Source organism: Hypanus sabinus, chromosome 6, assembly GCF_030144855.1.
Source record: "Hypanus sabinus isolate sHypSab1 chromosome 6, sHypSab1.hap1, whole genome shotgun sequence".
NCBI classification, from domain to species: domain Eukaryota; kingdom Metazoa; phylum Chordata; class Chondrichthyes; order Myliobatiformes; family Dasyatidae; genus Hypanus; species Hypanus sabinus.
The window spans coordinates 176133277-176154436 of NC_082711.1; the positions used below are offsets into that span (position 1 = coordinate 176133277).

Genomic DNA, 21160 nt, shown 5'->3' on the forward strand with positions numbered 1-21160 from the left:
AAACATTGATAAGTAACTGGTGAATCAGAGTATGGGTAAATCAGTAACTAAATCTCAAGATTTTGCTGATAGGTATTTAGTGATAAGATTGGTTTGAAATGCTGCATTGGTAGGTGTGGCTTGCAGTGTATATAATACTTGAATGGATAAGAAACAAAGAATTTTAATTTTCTTCCATGGTTTCAACCTTGTTACCCAGTGTAGCTGTTTCCATTGGCAGTAGTTTTCAAATCCTGAAGGAATAAAGTCATCTGTCTTGAGGGATCAGTAATCACTGACACAAATGACCTGTAGGAAAATTAACATGGTGTGGGCGTACCTGCTTAGTGAGAGGAAGCTAGGGATGGGCAATTGTGGGTATATAGTGTGTATTTTAAAACTTCTCAAATGGAGAGAATTATAATTCATAATTAGTCTTAAAACAGAATTCTTCAAAACACTCTTAGTACCGTCCTCTACTTTTTGCTTGAACCTTATAGATGAATCATTATTAATTTTGCACTTAAATGTTGTTATCAATTACCTCGTGGTTTAAAACAGTGATAGATAAGTCCTGAATCTCTCTGAGGTGCAAATGGGCTGATTGCCAGATCCTGAGTGCCCGATGCCGTTATTTGTATTGGTCCATTGTTGTCATAAGGGTAGTGCTGATGACCCTGTGTCCCATGGCTCAAGTTGCTTTCCATCTTTGGTGTCAATTGACCGTGGTTTGAAATAAGTCTTTGTCTAACAATGCTCTTAGAAATGACGGGATATTCTCTGCAAAGGAAACAAAGGACATAAAAAAAAAATACTCTACTGGTATTGTAGGTCATCTGTAACATTAAATACTGAGACATCAGACCAAGAGGGAATTAGGGAAGGAAGAAAACTGGACTAAGGTGCACAGACAAATATATATATGTATCTGTGCAAAATAAAACTGATCATCTTGGGAACCAACACTGAAGTATAAAAACAACACCACAGTTGGAGATGTCATTTCAGAGAATCTGGTCATCAGAAATAAAAAATATAGTTCCACTGTAACTGTAGAAACAGAAATTCTTCATCAAAATTGTTGACACACAAATGTAACTAAAGCATGGAGAAAGGAAGTGAGATTCTTAGCCTGCAAATCTAAATATATCCTTTTAATGAGGCAAGAGTTTAAAAATTTGGACTGAATCAGTAATTCATTCTTCGCAGAGACAAAAGAAAACACATTTTAAAATCTTATAAATTCTAATGGCAGCCTTCCACATTTAGCAGGAAATATTCTTTCTTCCACCATCTGCCTTTATTTTACTTGTAAAACCTTTCCATCATAACCAATAGTTCTTCAGTTTTAAGAGAATGATCTCACTATCAGAAAACTCTATAAAAGTCATAGGGTACAGAGTGGTATTGCAGTACTGAAACAGGTTGTTCCAATCAAAGTTCAAAGTAAATTTATTATCAAAGTACATATATGTCACCACATACAACCCAAAGATTAATTTTCTTGTGGACACACACTGTAAATCCAAGAAATATAATAAAATCAATGAAAGACCACACCCAATGGGATGGACAAACAATCACTGTGCAAAAGATGATATACTATGCAAATACAAAAGGAAAAAAATGAATAAGCAATAAATATTGAGAACATGAGATGAAGAGTCCATAGGTTGTGGGAACTTTTTAGTGATGGGGCAAATGAAGCTGAGTGAAGGTATCCCACTGGTTCAAGTCTCTGATGGTTGAAGGCTAATAACTCTTCCTGAACCTGGTGGTGGGAGTCCTGAGGATCCTGCACCTTCTTCCTGATGGGAGCAATGAGAAGAGAGCATGGCCTGGGTGTGGGGGTCCTTGGCGATGGAAGCCGCTTTCCTGTGACAGTGCTCCATATAGATGTGCTCTAAGCTGTGTTAACTGTTAGCACACTAACCTGAGTTAGCATTTAAATCCATCAGGATCAAACAACTTTACCCATCTATTTCTATAAAATTCCTTTCCTCCTTCATTCTGTTTCCATCATTCTGCCATTCCATAATCTCCAGTTTAACCTTGGATATTAACAGTCATTGACTGAAGTGAATTCTGTGAACTCAGTTTTGCTGATTTTACACAGAATATTTTTTCATCCATTTCCGTCATTCTAGACTTTCTTTCAGACTCAAGGTGCTGGTTGAGTCTGTGGTGAGGAAGGCTAATACAATGTTAGCATTCATTTCAAGAGGACTAGAATATAAAAGCAAGGATGTAACGTTGAGTCTTTATAAAGCACTGGTGAGGCCTCACTTGGAGCATTATGAGCAGTTTTAGGCCCCTTATCTTAGAAAGGATGTGCTGAAACTGGAGAGGGTTCAAAGGAAGTTCACAAAAATGATTCCAAGATTGAATGGCTTGTCATGTGAAGAGTTTTTGATGGCTCTGGGCCGGTATTCACTAGAATTCAAAAGAATGAGGGGTCACTTCATTGAAACATATTGAATGGTGAAAGGCCTTGATAGAGTGGATGTGGAGAGGATGTTTCCTATGGTGGGAGAGTCAAAGCCTCAGAAGAGAGAAGTGTCCTTTTAGAACACAGATGAGCAGGAATTTGTTTAGCCAAAGAGTGGTGAATCTATGGAATTTGTTGCCACAGGCAGCTGTGGAGGCCAAGTCTTTATGTATATTTAAGGCAGAGGTTGATAGATTCTTGATTGGTCAGGGCATGAGGGAAATGGGAAGAAGGCAGGAGATTGTGGCTGAGAGGAAAATTGGATCAGCTATGATGAAATGGTGAAGCAGACTTGATGGGCCAAATGGCCTAATTCTGCTCCTATATCTTATGCTCTTATGGTCTTATTGTAGTAAAACCTCACATGATTTGTCTTAAAGTATACATTATTCCAGGAAGAGTGTACCAATGTTTCAGGGTTGGTACTTTCCTGCTAGAATCTGAGCTTTGGAATTTCCTCTTAACAGGAGGTACTTAGGAACCCTATTTCTGTGCTCTCAATATCTTTTCATTGTGTCGAAACAATCATTTTACACTGTAAAAATTGGATCCACGCACAAAATGCTGGAGGACCTCAGCAGGCCAGGCAGCATCTTTGGAAAAGAGTAAACATTTGATGCTTTGGGCCAAGTCCCTTCACGTGGACTGGAAAGGAAGAGGAGATGGCAGAGTAAGATGGTGGGGAGAAGGGAGGACAAAGTACAAGGTGGTAGGTGATAGATGAAACCCAGAGAGGAGGAAGAGTGAAGTAAAGAGCTGGGAAGCTGATTGTTGAAAGAGATAAAGGGCTGGAGAAAGAGGCATCCGACTGGAGCAAACATAAGGCATAGAAGAAAGGGAAAGGGGAGGAGCACCTGAGGTAGGAGATGCAAGTTATGAGCTAAGTTGAGAGAAAGGAATGGTGAAGAAGAGGAGGAAGAGGCCATTACCAGAAGTTTGAGAAATCAATGTTCATGCCATCAGGTTGGAGGCTACCCAGAAGGAATATAAGGTTTTCTCCTCCAACCTGAGTGTGGACTCATGGTGACAGTAGAAGAAGCCAGGGAGTGACACGCTGGATTGGTAATGGGAATTAAAATTGAAATTGGTGGCCACCGTGAGATCCTGATTTTTGTGGCAGACACAGAGCATTTTAACACAGAGTCCTCATTACCTCGGAGTTTTACATTCTGAAATTTTACATTCCCACACAGGAGGTTAGTGTGCAAACTTAAAGCACACGGTATTGGGGGTATGGTATTGATGTGGATAGAGAATTGGTTGGCAGACAGGAAGCAAAGAGTGGGAGTAAACGGGACCTTTTCAGAATGGCAGGCAGTGACTAGTGGGGTACCTCAAGGCTCGGTGCTGGGACCCCAGTTGTTTACAATATATATTAATGATTTAGACGAGGGAATTAAATGCAGCATCTCCAAGTTTGCGGATGACACGAAGCTGGGCAGCGGTGTTAGCTGTGAGGAGGATGCTAAGAGGATGCAGCGTGACTTGGATAGGTTAGGTGAGTGGGCAAATTCATGGCAGATGCAATTTAATGTGGATAAATGTGAAGTTATCCACTACAGATTATTATCTGAACGGTGGCCGATTAGGAAAAGGGGAGGTGCAACGAGACCTGGGTGTCGTTGTACACCAGTCATTGAAGGTGGGCATGCAGGTACAGCAGGCGGTGAAAAAGGCAAATCGTATGTTGGCATTCAGAGCAAAAGGATTTGAGTACAGGAGCAGGGAGGTTCTACCGCAGTTGTACAAGGCCTTGGTGAGACTGCACCTAGAGTATTGTGTGCAGTTTTGGTCCCCTAATCTGAGGAAAGACATTCTTGCCATAGAGGGAGTACAAAGAAGGTTCACCAGACTGATTCCTGGGATGGCAGGACTTTCATATGAAGAAAGACTGGATCGACTAGGCTTATACTCGCTGGAATTTAGAAGATTGAGGGGGGATCTTATTGAAACGTATAAAATTCTAAAGGGATTGGACAGGCTAGATGCAGGAAGATTGTTTCTGATGTTGGGGAAGTCCAGAACGAGGGGTCACAGTTTAAGGATAAAGGGGAAGCCTTTTAGGTCCGAGATGAAGAAAAACTTCTTCACACAGAGAGTGGTGAATCTGTGGAATTCTCTGCCACAGGAAACAGTTGAGGCCGGTTCATTGGCTATATTTACGAGGAAGTTAGATATGGCCCTTGTGGCTAAAGGGATCAGGGGGTATGGAGAGAAAGCAGGTACAGGGTTCTGAGTTGGATGATCAGCCTTGATCATACTGAATGGCAGTGCAGGCTCGAAGGGCCAAATGGCCTACTCCTGCACCTATTTTCTATGTTTCTATGAATCTCACAAGATAAAATCAAGAGTTATATACACAAGAGATTATGCAGATACCGGAACTCTCAGACAACATACACCAAGTTCTGGTAGGGTCTCGGCTCAAATTGTCAACTATTCATTTCCCTCCATAGATGCTGCCTAACCTCCTGAATTCCTCCAGCAGTTTGTATGTGCTGTTCAAAAACTATATTACTTATTTCCTTCTTTAACTGTTTTTATTAACTTATCAATTAGCAATAATTGGAAGAGGCAGCTGAATCCAAAAGATATTGAAAATGCTTGTATTGTGCTCTGAGAATTTATATTAAAATCTCTTTGATCTTCATCTACATGCAGCTTAGACCTATTCATATTTGTTGTTTTTTCCAAATGCATCAGCAAGTGACAGAGTGGCACAAGTGGATAAGTTTCAGTCTCACAACTCCAGTGACCCAGGCTCAGTCTGGAGTTTACACATTCTCCCTATGTCTGTATGGATTTCTTCTGGGTGCTGCCACTGTCTCCCATCTCCCAAAGACATGCAGGTTGGTGGTTACTTATTCACTGAGAAGTGTCCCTGGTGCAATGTAGGAGGTGGAATTGACGGGAATGAGAGCAAACCAGGTTAAAGAGAAAATTAGTGGACCAATAGGACTGCTTTGTGCACTGGCATTGATTAGATGGTTTAAATAGCCTCTTTCCATCTTGAAGGGGAATTAGAAATATTTTACTTACTGAATTTGAAACATCCTCAATTATTGATGCATTCATATATTTTATGAATCATATTTTACAGCTTCCTCATTCTTCATCAATTTTCCAATGGAAAAATATTATACTTGAAAATTATTTTTTTGATTATAATATACATTTTCTGAATTCAAATCAACTTGAAAAAGTTAAAGAACTAAATATTTTTACATGCCCAGAAAATACAACGCATTGTAGAAAAGGAACTGTAAAAGAAACGCAACTGACATTAGAAGAGAAAGATGGAGTCATTGAAATAAAATGTAGTACCTGCATGTTTGTTGCATAACGTACCTCTGCAAACGAGATACGCGCAAGTCACTGTCATCTCCACCTCTGAATCCCTTAGCAAACGGATTGTTTTCAATCTTCAGCTGGGTAATCTGTGTGGATAAGAGACAATATTTTGTTAGTTTGGTTTTCATCTTATTTCCTCCTTTCTCACTGAAAACATCCTTTTACGACTGTTCTTCACAGTCTGCTCCCACTGCCTACTTATGTCCTGAACAATAAGTCCATATGTCATAGGATCAGATTTAGGCATTCAGCCCATCATGGCTAATTTATTATCCCTCTCAACCCCAATTATCCTGCCTTCTCCCTGTAACCACTCATCCCTTACTAATCAAGAACCACTTTAAATATACCTAATGACTTGGCCTCCATAGCCATCTGTGAATATTTATTCAATTGTATACTTTTGATTAGAACTGGTGTATTTACAATGTAATAAGACCATAAGATATAGAAGCAGAATTAGACCATTTGGACTATCAAGTCTGTTCAGCCATTTCATCATGGCTGATCCAATTTTCCTCTCACTCCCAATCTCCTGCCTTCTCCCCGTATCCCTTCATGCCCTGACCAGTCAAAAATTTATCAACCTCTGCCTTAAATATACATAAAGACTTGGTCTCCACAGCTGCCTATGGCAAAGATTTCCACAGATTCACCACTCTCTTTCCAAAGAAATTCCTCCACATCTCCATTCTAAAAGGGCGCCCCTCTATTCTGAGGCTGTGACTCTTCCATCACAGTAAACAACCTCTTTACATCCACCCTGTCAAGGCCTTTCACCATTTGATAGTTTTCAATGAGGTCACCCCTCATTCTTCTGAATTCCAGTGAATACCGGCCCAGAGCCATCAAAGGCTCTTCATACGACAAGCCATTCAATCCTGGAATCATTTTCGTGAACCTCCTTTGAACCCTCTCCAGTTTCAGCACATCCTTTCTAAGATATGGAGCCCTGACTTGTTCACAATACTCCAAAGGAAGCCTCACCAGTACTTTATAAAGTCTCAACATTACATCCTTGCTTTTATATTCTAGTCCTCTTGAAATGAATGCTTATAGAAGCCACTTTGCCTTGGTATTGCATTAAAACTTCAGTACTGCAGAAGTTCATTGCAAATTAAAGAACAGATGAATGACAATGTATGCCCCTGGGTCCTTCATGTACTGAGTTTAAGTTGAAATTAATCCCTGTCTGTTACTGAAGAGCTAAAGCTAGGAAGTCATTCAGAAGCCACCCTCCTCCTCACTCCTAAAGTGGTTATTTCATACTCTATTGGACTCTGAGCATCTGTTTCCCTCTTGGAAAATAAAGATGTCTTCAGCGCAGATTTAAAACTTGATAACAGGATCATCGTCAAGATGTCAAGATTTCAATTGAAACTGAATACAGGAGCTTAGAACCAGCAAGTAAATGGCTGTTGTCCAGATGAGGCGGAACTGTTTTCTGCCTCTGGAGCTCAGTTGTCTGCTCAGGCAGGAATCAGTATCGCAGCTGAGAGTGCTCCATCATGGGCATCAGGGACATTTTCAAAAGACGATGCCTCAAAAAGACGGCGTCCATCATTACGGACCCCACCACCCAGGGTATGCCCCTCTCTCATTGCTACCATCAGGGAGGAGGTACAGGAGCCTGAGGACACACACTCAATGTTTTAGGAAAAGCTTCATCTCCGCCACCATCATATTTCCGAACCGATAATGATCCCGTCAACACTACCTTATTATGTTTGCCCTCTATTTCACTACTTATTTATTTTTATTTATTTCTTATTATAAGTTATAGTGTATGTTATGCATTCACTGTACTGTTACCGCACAACAACAAATTTCACAACATATATCAGTGGTAAAAAACCTGATCCTGATATATATTCAGTGCATTTTGTGGGCATGGAAAACTGGTTTATTTCTAGCTTCATTTAGTGCAGTGTTTTAAATCAAAGTAAAGTTGAGGCAATGTGCCATATGTTACTTTGAAAGATTGATTCTGATTTCAAAACTAGTTTCATCCTCAATCTTGTGTGAAAATATGTAACCAAAGTACTTCCAGCCATCCTTCCTCTTTTGTGTACTGAAGGAAGCAGTATCCCTATGTAACATATATAATTGATTTATTTTAGTTGTAAGAAGCATCAGAGTAAGGTCAAAGATTTGACACATTTGGCTCTCGTTGCCACTTAGATTAACCTATTTGATTCCCTAAAATAAAAAAGGCCCAGCAGCACATTCCCTGCACCAATTTAATGAATAACAGCATGGAAATGCACTACCTGGGGAAGTTAACCTATGACTTTGACTCCTAGAGCATTGGAAAGATCTAACAGGAACACATCAAACTGTTATGATCACAGGTTTATGACCTAAGCCTACTGCATCTCATGACACTGCTCTTCCCACAGACCCTTGAACTATGTCATTTCTTCCCTTTAAAAAATGCATTTTTCAATTACAGTTTCAGGGCTTCTCTCTCAGTTATTGAATATATCCCTCTCAGTTCCCACAGGCAAAGCATGCCGGCAAATGTTCGAGAACTGACCTTATATGAACAGTTGCTGCAGAGGGACATTCTAAACAGGCCACTAACTCTCTGTATCAGTCAGATTACTGAATGTATGCTCATGCTACACTGTGCAGTGGATATGTGCAGCACTAACTTACAGGCAGCATTCACCACAATCTGTGTTGACTTTATAACGAATGCCAAGTTAAAAATTTATTAACAACTTTTCCATAAGACCTAGGAGCAGAATTAGGCCATTCAGCCCATCGAGTTTGCTCTACCACACCATCATGGCTGATCCCTGATCACACTCAACCCCAGACACCTGCCTTCTCACCATATCCTTTGATGCCCTGACCAATCAGAAAACTATCAATTTTCACTTAAATATACTGACAGTCTTGGCCCCCCCACAGCTGTCTCTAAGACAGCATTCCACAGGTTCACAGTGGCAAAAAAAATCCCTCTTAAACTCTGTTCTAAAGGTTCATCCCTCAATTTTTGAGGCTGTGCATGCTAGTTCTGGCACCCCCACCATAGGAAACATCCTCTCCACACCCCCTTATCTAGTTCTTTCAACATTCAGTAGTTTCCGAAGAGATCCCCCCCAAAAATTCCAGTGAGTATAGGTCCAAAGCTGCCAAATAGTCCTTGTATGTTAACCCCTTCATTCCCGGAATTATGAACTTCCTCTGGACTCTCTCCAATGACAACACATCCTTTCTGAGATATACGGCCCCAAAACCGTTGACAATACTCCAAGTGCAGCCTGACTGGTATCTTATAAAGCTTCAGCATTACCTTTTTGTTTTTATATTCTATTCCCCTTGAAATAAATGCCAACATTGCATTTGCCTTCTTTACCACAGTCTCAACCTGCAAATTAACCTTCTGGGAGTCTTTCACGAGAATTCCTAAGTACATTTGCATCTCTGATGTTTGAATTTTCTCTCTGTTTAGATAATAGTCTGTGCTTTTGTTCCTTTTACCAAAATGCATTTTTATACATTTCCCAACACTGTATTCCATCTGCCACTTCTTTGCCTGTTCTTCCATTTTGTCTAAGCCCTTCTGCAATCGCATTGCTTCCTCAGCACTACATACCTCTTCACCTATCTTCGTGTCATCTACAATCTTTGCCACAAAGCCATCAATTCCACTATCTAAATCATTGACAAACAATGTGAAAAGTAGTGGTCCCAATACTGGCCCCTGAGAAACACCACTGGTTAACCAGAAAAGGCCTAATTTATTCCCACTCGCTGCCTCCTGTCTGCTAGCCATTCCTCTATCCATGCCAGTATTGTTCCTGTAGTGCCATAGGATTTTATATTGTTAAGATGCCTCATGTATGGCACCTTATCAAATGCCTTCTGAAAATCCAAGAAAATGACATCCACTGCCTGTCCTTTATCTCCCCTGCTTGTAACTTCCTCAAAGAACCCTAACAAATATGTCAGGCAAGATTTCCCTTGACAGAAACCATGCTGACTTTGACTTATTTTATCATTAGTCTCCAAGTTTACCCTGAAACCTCATCCTTAATAATAGACTCCAACACTTCCCCAACCACAGAAGTTAGGCTAACTGGCTATAATTTCCTTTCTTTTGTCTTCCACCCTTCTTAAAGAGTGGAGTGACATTTGCAATGTTCCAGTCCTCCGGAACCACACCAGGATCAAGTGTTTCTTGAAAGATCATAACCAATGAGTCTGCTACCTCTCAGCCTCTTTCAGAACTCTGGGATGTTGTCTGTCTGGTCCAGGTGACTTATCCACTTGAAGACCTTTGAGTTTGCCTAGCACTTTTTCTTTTGTAACAGAAATGGCACTCATTCCTGCTCCCTGACACTCATGGACCTCTGGCACACTACACGGTGTCTTCCACAGTGAAGACTGGTGAAAAGTACTTATTAAATTCATCCACCATTTCTTTGTCCTTCATTACTACCTCACCAGCATCATTTTCCTATGGTCCAATATCAACTCTCACCCCCCTTTTACTCTTTATATAACTAAAAAAACTATTAATACCTTGCTTTATATTTTTGGCTAGTTTGCCCTCATAGTTCATCTTTTCCTTTCTTAAAGTTCTTTAGTTGCCTTTTGTTGGATTTTAAAAACTTCCCAGTCATCCAACTTCTCACTCACTTTCATTGCATTAAATGCCCTTTCCTTAGCTTTTAGGCAGTCCTTGTCAGCCTCGGTTGCCTACTCCTGTGATTTGAAAACCACCTTCTGAGGGACACATCTATCCTGCATCTTGTGAACTATTCCCAGAAATTTCAGCCACCTCTGCTCTGCCGTCATCCACGCCAGTATCCCCTGTCCGATCCACCTGGGCAAGCTCCTCTCTCATGCCTCTGTAGTTCCTTTCCTTTCATTGCAATACTAATACATCTGACTTGTGCTTCTCCCTCTCAAATTGTAGTACAAATTCAATGACATTATGATCATTACCTCCTAAGCTTAAGATCCTTAATAAAATCTGGATTATTATACAACACCCAATCTAAGATAGCCTTTCTCTGAGTAGGCTCAAGCACAAACTGCTCTAAAAAAGCCATCTTGGAGGCATTCAACAAATTCCCTCTCTTGTGATTCAACACCAACCTGGTTTTCCCAATCCCCTTGAAGTCCCCCTTACAATGGTAAAATTACCCGTATTACATGCCCTTTCCAGCTCCCTTCAATGCCACACCTTGGCTACTATTTGGAGGCCTGTATATGAATCCCATAATGTTTTTTTTCACTCTTGCAGTTTCTCAACTCCACCCACAAAGATCCGACATTTTCTGACCCTATGTCACCTCTTTCTAAAGATGTAAGTCCATCTCTTACCAACAGAACCATGCCACCACCTATGCCTTCCTGCCTGTCCTTTCAATACAAAGTATATCCCTTGATATTAACTATGACCTTCTTTCAGCCATGGCTCAGTGATGCCCACAACGTCATACTGACCAGTCTCTAATTGCGCCATGAGTTCATCCACCATATCCCAAATACTACATTCATTTATATAGCACCTTCAGTCCTGCCCTTTTGAATTTTGCCTCTGGTGCAATTTAACTCTTTGCTCTGTTTGCATTTGTACCCAATCATTGGCTTGTCCTTCCTTACATTCATGTTACACCCATCATCTACTTGTAAACCTGCTGGCTCATCCTCAGCTCTATCATACTAGTTCCCATCCTATCAATCTGGTTGACATTTTCAAATATCTATCTTCCATTAAAACAACACCATCTGCTGTAGAGAGCTGAGTATTGGCCTGGAACCATTTGCAGTGATTCCCAGTCTGCTTTCCAGACTGACAGAATTCCTGGCAAAATCATTCAGTCCAATTTCTTCATGTTAACTTTTGAGCATTCCTGTTAAAGTAATGATCCTGACAATTCTGTTTATAGGGAGACAGCTCCCATGCAGGATGACAAACAACAGAAAATCTGCAGGTGCTGGAAATCCAAGCAACACACAAAATACTGGAGGAACTCAGCAGGCCAGGCAGCATCTATGGAAAAGAGTAGTTGACACCTTGGCCTGGAATGTCAACTGTTCTCTTTTCCATAGATGCTGCCTAGCCTGCTGAGTTCCTCCAGCATTTTGTGCATGTTGCTCCCATACAGAATGACAGTTTTGTTATAACCTCTGTGTTATCATGTTATCCCATGCAAGGCAATCAAGTGTCATGGCAAGTTTCCAATTCCCAGTGCCTATCTGAAGCAGGTGGCAGAATCTCAAGACACAAGATTCAAGATTTATTTGCATTCTTCAGTACATGAGTGTAAAGCAGAACAAAGTGATTGTTACTCCAGATTTGATGCAGCATAAGATAACACTATTACCATAAAAAACATTAAATAAATGTAAAAACCATATAAAGCACAAGATACAAGAAACTGTTGAGTTTAGCTTTATATATGTAAGATTAGCTTATATGCAGTACATAGACTGATTGTGACACTAGGTACAGTATCTGAACATAAGGTGACTCTGACAGGAAATGATAAAGTGCCAAAGTCAAAAGGAACTCTTCTGGTTATCAGGATATGAAACTCATTGGGCCCATGACTGTGTCAGTGTAGATATGAGGTGTGAAATGTAAGCATAAAGTGGCATTGCATGGAGGGAAGAAGGGTGCTGAGGGGCTCTGGAGAGGAGTGGCTGATGTGGATATGGTGATGGTTAGGTCTGGTGGGCTGCGTTAATGGGTGCTGTCTGCCAAATTTACAACAGAACAGGGAGTGGAAGTTTAGAGTCAATATATATATGCATAGATAAATCATGGATTCTTCATGGGTTCTAGTTCCAAATGAATTGGCAGATTTGTTAAATGCAATTATAAGGAAAGAATAATAAAAGCCACTTTTTCCTTTGAGTTTATCCTCAATACCCAGTGTCATGTTCTTTCAAATGCCAATTTCCCATGACAGTGCTTTATAAAGCCTCAATGATGTGGAATCCAACATATAAAACTTGTAAAATTGTCATAACTGAGGCTGTATAAGGCATTGGTCAGACTGCACTTCAAGTATTGTGAGCAAATTCGGATCCCTTATCTAAGAAAGGATGTGCTGGTATTGGAGAGGGTCCAGAGGAGACTCGCAAAAATGATTCTGGGAATGAATGGGTTAATGCGTGAGGAGTCCTTTTTGGCTCTGGGCCTGTACTTGCTGAAGTTTAGAAAAAATAGAGATGAATTTCATTGAAACTTATTGAATATTGAAAGGCTTAGATAGATTTGCCTTGGAGAGAATGTTTTCTCTGGCAGGGGAGTCCATGACCACAGAGGGTTCAGCCTCAGAATAGATCATCCCTTTAGAATAGAGATGAAGAGAGATATCTTTAGGCAGAGGGTGGTGAACCTGTGCAATTTGTTGCCAGAGAGGCCAAATCATTGAGTATATTTAAAGAGGAGGTTGATTAGTAAGAGTGTCAAAGGTTACTAGAAGGCAAGGAAATGGGGTTGAGAGGGATAATAAATCAGCATTGATGGAATGGCAGAGCAGACTTTATTGGCTGAATAGCCTAATTCTGCTCCTATTGTTTAAGGTCTTATGGTCTTATAACATGCTGCAGACTGTTTGGGAGCACTGGAATTTTGAACCAACAGTGATGCAGGAGTAATGATCTGTTTCCAAGTCAACAGGATCTCTGACTTGGAGTGGAATCTGTGTGGTGACATTTCCCTCTATCTGCTCCTCTTTTACTTTAGCAGGAGAGTTAACAGCAGCAGAAGTCTTGGTCATTTGTTACAATCCATCTTGTAATTGGGACAAAGTGATTCTTTGGACTATGGGATTTATGGGATTTTATTTAGAGATACAGTACAGAACAGGTTCTTAAAACCCAACAAGCCATGCTGTCTAGCAACCCACCCATTTAACCCCAGCCTAACAATGATCAATTAACCTACTAATCCTCATGTCTTTGGACTGTGGGAGGAAATTGGAGCCCACAGAAGAAACCCTTGCGTTCACGGGGGAGAGTGTACAAACTCCTTATAGGCAGCACCAGAATTCTAACACTCTGAACTGTAATAGTGTCACACAAACTACGATGCTACCATGGTCTTTAAGAACACAACCATTGTCTCAGTTTAACCAAATGATTTGTATGTCATCTTGCTGTAATGAAGCCAATGGAAAGAAAACCTTGAGAGCTGTGTATTATAAGGAATATATATACTTTTACTACAGTGTTTCTGTCGGCTATTGTAGCTCAAAGTGTGTAACTCAAATTGACCCTGTTCCTTCCACTCACTGTGTGTCACAATCACAGACTCGGCAGTGCAGCAGATACGGCAATTGCGCTCGTGAATATGCACGTGCCAGCTAACTATTATTTCATTGTATTTAACTCCATTCATTTCGTCATAGTGTTTGTTGAGACTTGGACACAGCAACGCTTCACTGCCTAATTGTATTCCGCCTTGTCTGAGAAATTGGACGTTGGAGTCAACTGATTCTGAAGACTAGCGGTATTCATTTTATTCTTTGTTGTTCTTTTCAGTCGCCGTGTCGGCTTCGTTTTCCATTTGAGCGATTCAGTTAATGGCCCCGTTTGGCCTAGCTTTTACTGTTTTCTTCTCCCTTTCACACCGTTCACATTAAAGTCTGTGATTTATTGACCTGCTTCAGTGTCTCTCACTCTGCACTTGGGCCTTATCTGAACCCGGTGACAGCAAGTCTCGACCACACAAAGATGGACCCAGCAGAGGGAGAGCAGCTGACCTTGGCCTTGAGATTCATTGGTCAGGGTGATTTGTTGAGGCAACAATGTTCTGTTGGAATTCCTATGTATAAGCTGTTGTTTCAGTTTCCATCGTGACAGAAGGATCTTGTCAAGTAATGGACCAGCAAAGTTTGAGCAGTGACGTTTTGACATTGATGGCTTGAGGAGAGGGTGCCTCTGTGCTCAATGCATGTCCTGACGCTACATTCCGAGAGTCCCGATTCTACGTACCGAGCTTCTCTAGTCTACATTGAGTTTCTCCTGTATCCATTCCAAGCTCTTCAAGTCACAAGTTTCCAGGTTCCCAGCTTTGTGGTCCCATGACTCAGGTCTGCATAACAAATGAGCGCTTGAAGCCAGCTTATCAATTGATTCAACAAATTGTCATTCAAGTCAATGGTGTAAATTCTGGAAGAGACCTACTCTAGGAAGACTGCATCCATCATTAAGGATCCTCACCACCCAGGACATGCTCTCTTCTCACTGTTACCATCAGGTAGGAGGTACAGAAGCCTGAAGGCACACACTCAATGATTCAGGAACATCTTCTTCCCCTCTGCCGTCTGATTTCTAAACGGATATTGAACCCATGAACACTACCTCACTACTTTTTTTATTTCTGTTACTTTGTGATACTTATTTTAATTTAACTATTTAATAGATATATACACACTTAATGTAACTCATTTTTCTCTATATTTATTTATCGTGTATTTCATGTACTGCCATGAAGTTAACAAATGTTATAACATGTGCCGGTGATGTTAAAATCTGATTCTGAAAAATGTTTTATAAATCGTTCTTCAACACATCAGCACCGTAAACAGTTCAGTGATGGAAGGCATTCTCATGCAACAACAATAACTTGGTTTCTATATAAGTACAATATAGTGCCTTCAACTCCTTAAACCGCCGTTATGAAGATACAGAAGAGCTTTGGCTGACAGCAATGGACCACAAGCCAAAAGCCACATGCTTGATTTGAGAAGGGTAGATTAACGCCCCTTTCACTTCTGGGCCCAGGAGGGTTGCAATCAGTCCTGCCTTCAAGGCAGGAGTCACAAAGATGACTCACCCTCCAATACCATCTACTTCACTCCAACATATTCTTTTAACACAACAGGTACTTCTGGGGTCTTTGGACTTCATGTAACTGAGGAACACAGAAATCAGCAGGAAATCGTGCAGTTTTGGAGGCTCGTTCAGGTCCCATTGGACTTCAGAAACAGTCACCTATTTCTCACTACACCTTTTGTCCTTGAACTAATGGGCCAGTCACACATTGCAGAAAAAAAATTTATTGCGGATGCAACTGGATCCACTCTGGAATCAGTAAAGAAAGGTACAGCTCTGAGGAATTCTCTTTATTCCAAGCTTACACCAATCTGGCTACGAAGACTGAATGTGACCATAGCGGGGGTATTCCCTTCCGCCGCCAGCGTGGGATGGCAAGTCTGTTGGGACCCTGGGGACTTGGGGAAACTGTGTGGTGATTTCTTTTGAACTTATAGTCCTTTAACATCTTTGGACTATTTTTATTGTGCCCATAGTCTGTTTTTTTTTATCAATTATGCTATTGTTTGCACTGATGTAACTATGTGGTTTTGTGCAGGTCTTGTAGCTTTAGTTTTTGGTCTTGTTTGTCTGGTGGATTTGGAGCTCCTTTCCGGGGAACGCGCTAGACGGTAGCGCAATATTAATACGCAGCAGCCTCTCCAGACTCTGGACTGGGGATTGCCAAACGTTATGTGGATTTTCTAGTGTAGTCTGTTTTGTCATATGCTTTTGTGATATCATCCTGGAGGAACGTTGTCTCATTTTTTAACTGCATTGCATTTGGGGTTTCTAAATGACAAGTAGAATCTGAATCTGAGGAGAATGTGAGAAACGGCTTACCTTGTGATTCTGGTATGATGTGACTGAAATGAATGTCGTCTCTGTGAATACGTGGGTAGAGAAGGCTGTGTTCTTTGAACCAAATGCATTATTTTCATCTGCTTTCACGATGTGGAGTCTCGGTTGGTACTTGTGCATGGAATTCAAAATGATCTGAGGTAAGAAATAAAATGCATCAATACCCAAAGGCGTCACCCGTTTTTTGAACGTTCGCTCCACGACACCTCACCGTTACGAAAGACCTACATTAGTTACCTGTTCTCGTTGACAGGAGCTGTTTTCACGGTCAACAGACTCCTCCCCTGATTCCGAACGGCATTCTAGCCGCCATTAATTAAACATGTGCCTCTGAGCATCTGTGTTTTATGTCGATTTATTTTGTCCATCAGTTAGCAAGATGAGTTATAAGGTACCGGAAAAGCCTAAAAGAGCGCGTAAGGGTGTTACACTCGGTGTAAAACTGGACACAATTCAGCGTTTCGATCGTGGCGAAAGGATATAGTGAGTTTGGCTTGGGTTTGTGGAGGTTGACGAAGATGATGTCGAAGAGGTTTTGGCATCCCATGACCAAGAACTGACAGATGAAGAGGAAAGGACAACAATCGAAGCCGAACGCAGTAGCGAACGTGAAGTCGTTCAGGAACTGAACTTGAAGCAATTGCGTGAGATTTTCGCTGCGATTGACAGTGCTGCAGTGATTGCAGAAAAGTACGACTTTAATTTTGGAAGGGTTTAGGGCATATTTGCAGGATGGTTTGAGTGCTTACAAAGAACTGTATGATAGATAAATGCGCGGGGCTAAGCAGTCAAGCATATTGTCGTTTTTCAAGCCACAGCTGATGGCGAACCTCGACCTTCGACATCGGGGCAGGCAGACATAGAAGAAAGTGACCTGCCTGCCCTGATGGAAACAGACGACGATGAGATGACACCCCAGTCTCCTCTATCTCCCACCACCCCAACCTCCAACAACTCAGCCTAACACACCATCATCAGTGCGCTCACTGTCTTCCCAGTTTCGGTAAGCGAAACTGCACTGGACGTACGTTCTTTCTACTTTATATAGGTTGTGTATTTCTATGTGTTATTTGGTATGATTTGGCAGCTTCATAGCTTAAAGATTACTGGAAAGTGTGTTTACGGTGGACAGTGGTGCAATAATTGCAGAAAAGTATTCATACTTTATATAGGTTGTGTGTTTTATCAGATCATATCCTGCTTTTACTATATGTTACTGTTATTTTAGTTTTTATGTGTTATTTGGCATGATTTGGTAGGTTATTTTTTGGGTCTGCGAACGCTCACAAATTTTTCCCTTATAAATAAATGGCAATCGTTTCTTCACTTTACGAACCGTCTGGCACGAACGAATAGCGGGGAAACCTGGTATTAGAGTTTTCGAGATTAACAGGAAGACGCTAATTGAGTGAAATATGTGTCTAGGTCCAGACAATGAACAAAAGATCTATGGCCAATGGTTTCTTCCCCTTGTCTGTACTATTACATCTAAGGTTGTGGAGAGTATTGCCGTGTCTAGCGGGATTCCACGATGCATAAAGAGGAGTGGTCATGTTACAAGGAAATCTTTGAGAATTACATCATTAGTTAATAATAGGGCAGCTGGAAATTCCTCTGAATGACAATCGCGAGTGGAAATGTGGTTTTTCATTTTATTTCTGGTCTCTGGCGGTTGCTGTCTGTCTGCTCAGGTGAAAATCCGCAGGACACCACCTCTCCAGAAGGAAAAGGATTAAGTCTCTCTGACCTAGTCAAATGTGCCTTAGTCAACATTTCCACACAGGTGAAATAAAGAACAAGTGCAGATACTGGAAATCTGGAGTAAAAACAACAACTACTGGAAAACATCCCCCAAATCAGAAGCAGGTGTAGACACTGAACAGAGTTGGACTTTCAGATGGACCTGATCACTCCTGCTGTTGTCTTCATTTCCACAACATATCTGTACTGTTGTTTATGGGAGCTTGCAAAAGTGACCACGCTGCATAAATATTTCATCATTTTCTGCCTTTCTCTGTATTTACAGTCAATCTGTTTGAAGATTGATATAATGGTAAAATTGATATTGTAACTTTGAGGTATGATGGGTAGTTTGGCGAAGTAAGTTAATAAATTAGAAAATTGTAGAATTTATAACTGTATACCCTGTAGTTTCAGTGTTTTGAGTTAAGAATGGTTGGCTGCTCCAATAGTGCAGAAGTGAGAGGCTGTAGAAATCAAATCAGAGTTAATATCACCAGCCTATGACATGAAATTTGTTGACTTTGTGGCAGCACAATGAAAAACGTAATTATATTGAAAAAAATGAGAGAGAGAGAGAGAGAGAGAGTGAGAGAGAGAGAGAGAATTAAGTAAGTAGTGCAAAAAACAGAAATAAAAAGGTAGTAAATAGTGTTCATTAGGAATCAGATGGTGGCAAAGGGGAAGAAGCTCTTCCTGAACCATTGAGTGTGTGCCTTCATGTTTCTGTACCTCCTTCCGAGGGTCCTGAATGACAGAAGTTGCTTTTCTGAGGCATTGTTCCATGAAGATGTTCTGGATACTGTGGAGGCTAGTGCCCATGATGGAGTTGACTAAGTTTACAACTCTCTGCAGCTTACCTCAATCCTGTTTACCCCCATGCCTGCCGATGATGCAACCAGTTAGAATGCTCTCCATGGTACATCTGTAGAAAATTTTGAGTGTTTTTGGGGCCATACCAAGTCCTCTAAAACTCCTAATGAAATGTCACGCTTCCTTTTTAGATGCATCAATATATTGGGTCCAAGTTCAATCCTCAGAGATATTGACACCTTGGAATTTGAAATTGCTCACTCTCTCCACTTCTGATCCCTCTATGAGGACTGCTTTGTGTTCCCTTACCCTTTCTGAAGTCCACAGTGCACAGGATTCCAAGAGGCTGTAGAGAGTTGTAGACTCGGCCAGCTCCATCACGGGCACAACCCTCCCCACCTGCAAAAAAGTCTTCAAGAGATGTTGCCTCGAGAGATGGCATCCTTCAGTAAGGATCCTCACCTCCTGGGGCATGTCCTCTTCTCATTACTGCCATTGGGGAGGGGGTACAGGAGCCTGAAGGCTCAATGATTCAGGAACACCTTCCCCTGCTCCTGCCATTAGATTTCTGAATGGTCCATAGACATACAAACCATTGTTTTGGCTTTTTGTTGTAATTTTACATCTTTGTACTGTGCTACTGAGCAAAACAAGAAATTTCATGACATATAAGCCAGTGATAATGATTCTGATTCTGATTTGTTGCTCTCTCTTGGAAGCACACTCTTCTTTCACTCAGAAGGTTCACTATTAAATCCCACTGCAGAGCCCCAACAGAAAACCTAAACTGAAACCTTTGGTGCCTACTTGAGTACATTTCAGTACATGAGGTGCCATACTGAGACATTAAATCAAATGCTAATCTGCCATCTCAGGTAAACATTAACTAAATGGACAATATTATATCTGTTCAATATCAGTCAGTAAAAGCAGGTTCTTTGATTACTGTGTCAGTCAATCCTCCAAACAAATTCATATTTGTTACCTTATACCAATAACTAATTTAAAGTTCATTGATGAAATACTTTGAGGATTTTTGAGTTTTTACAAGGTGTTATGCAAAGGCAATTACTCTCAATTTTCTATGTGGAGTAGCTGGATCCACTTCAAGTCTTTGATACGTGATGAGTAACTTAGTTTGGATATACAAATCCCCTGTGATGTTGAAAACAAAGTTACTGTTGCTCTGTCAGAGACCGTTTTTATGTTTCTCCTGAAAGTTATCAGATATCAGTATATTTGATAATATTAGCAAGACATGTGACCAAAACTTCAATCACTCCAACTCTGACAGCTTTGCCTGTGGTCTCCTGCATCGAGATCCAGCTCAAAGCTAACACCTCCTCTTCTGACAGGGCACAGTGCAACCTTCTAGACTCAGTATCGAATTATTCTTCCTGCAAATTCAGGTAGCTTTCTTTCTGTCTGTCCCAGAACTGGCCGTTCCTACTTGCCATGCATGTGTGATTGTGGCTCATTTCTTCTCCCTCCGGAAGTACAACCTGAGCTGCTTGACATGTCCCTTAAGCCTGATTTATACTTCTGCGTCAAAACTATGCCGTAGGTACTGTGTACCCTGCTCTGTACCCTACGCCATAGGGTGACGTATAACTCCTCAACAAAGTAACTCGCGTTGCAGTGATGCAGACTGCAACAACTGTGATTGGTCTGCTTGGTAGCATCGCATTTCCTCCTATGCATTTCCAGTAGCTTCTTCTCCGCCACGTCTGTAGGCTATGCATACACCGATTCAAAATAAATGGTTGGAGACGATGAACCAAATCGTCAAATCTACCTGCTGACATTGGAAAATATTTGAAATGCTTTTCCTCATCCATGTCGCTCACCAGGAAACTCAACACAGTGACATAGAAACCCCACCGCCAACTAGCGTTTTGGTGTTGAATTGCAAGGCGACACAGCCACATCAACATACGCAGAAGTATAAATCAGGCCTATAGCGTAGCCCGTACACGGAAGTATAAATCAACTTTCACCTCTGCCTTCAGCAGCATATAACATGCTGAAAGAGGCAGGACATGCTCCTAAAGGCCACATTAACGCAGTTGTTCTCACCCTATCAGAAATATTTCTTGTTCTGTCCTCCCTTCACTGCACCCCACCCCCAACCTCGGTTCC

The 21160-nt window shown here is 41.2% G+C and overlaps 1 protein-coding gene across 1 annotated transcript in view; it reads right to left on the reverse strand.

Annotated features, from left to right (window-relative positions):
- Nucleotides 1–21160, reverse strand: part of tbx4 (T-box transcription factor 4) — an 85846-nt gene that overhangs the window by 7339 nt on the left and 57347 nt on the right. The window contains exons 5-8 of the mRNA XM_059971431.1: nucleotides 16451–16603; nucleotides 5816–5904; nucleotides 5503–5505; nucleotides 524–759 (exon numbers count right to left, since the gene is read on the reverse strand). Of these exons, the coding sequence (XP_059827414.1) occupies nucleotides 524–759; nucleotides 5503–5505; nucleotides 5816–5904; nucleotides 16451–16603 (481 nt within the window). The remainder of the gene's footprint in view (nucleotides 1–523; nucleotides 760–5502; nucleotides 5506–5815; nucleotides 5905–16450; nucleotides 16604–21160) is intronic.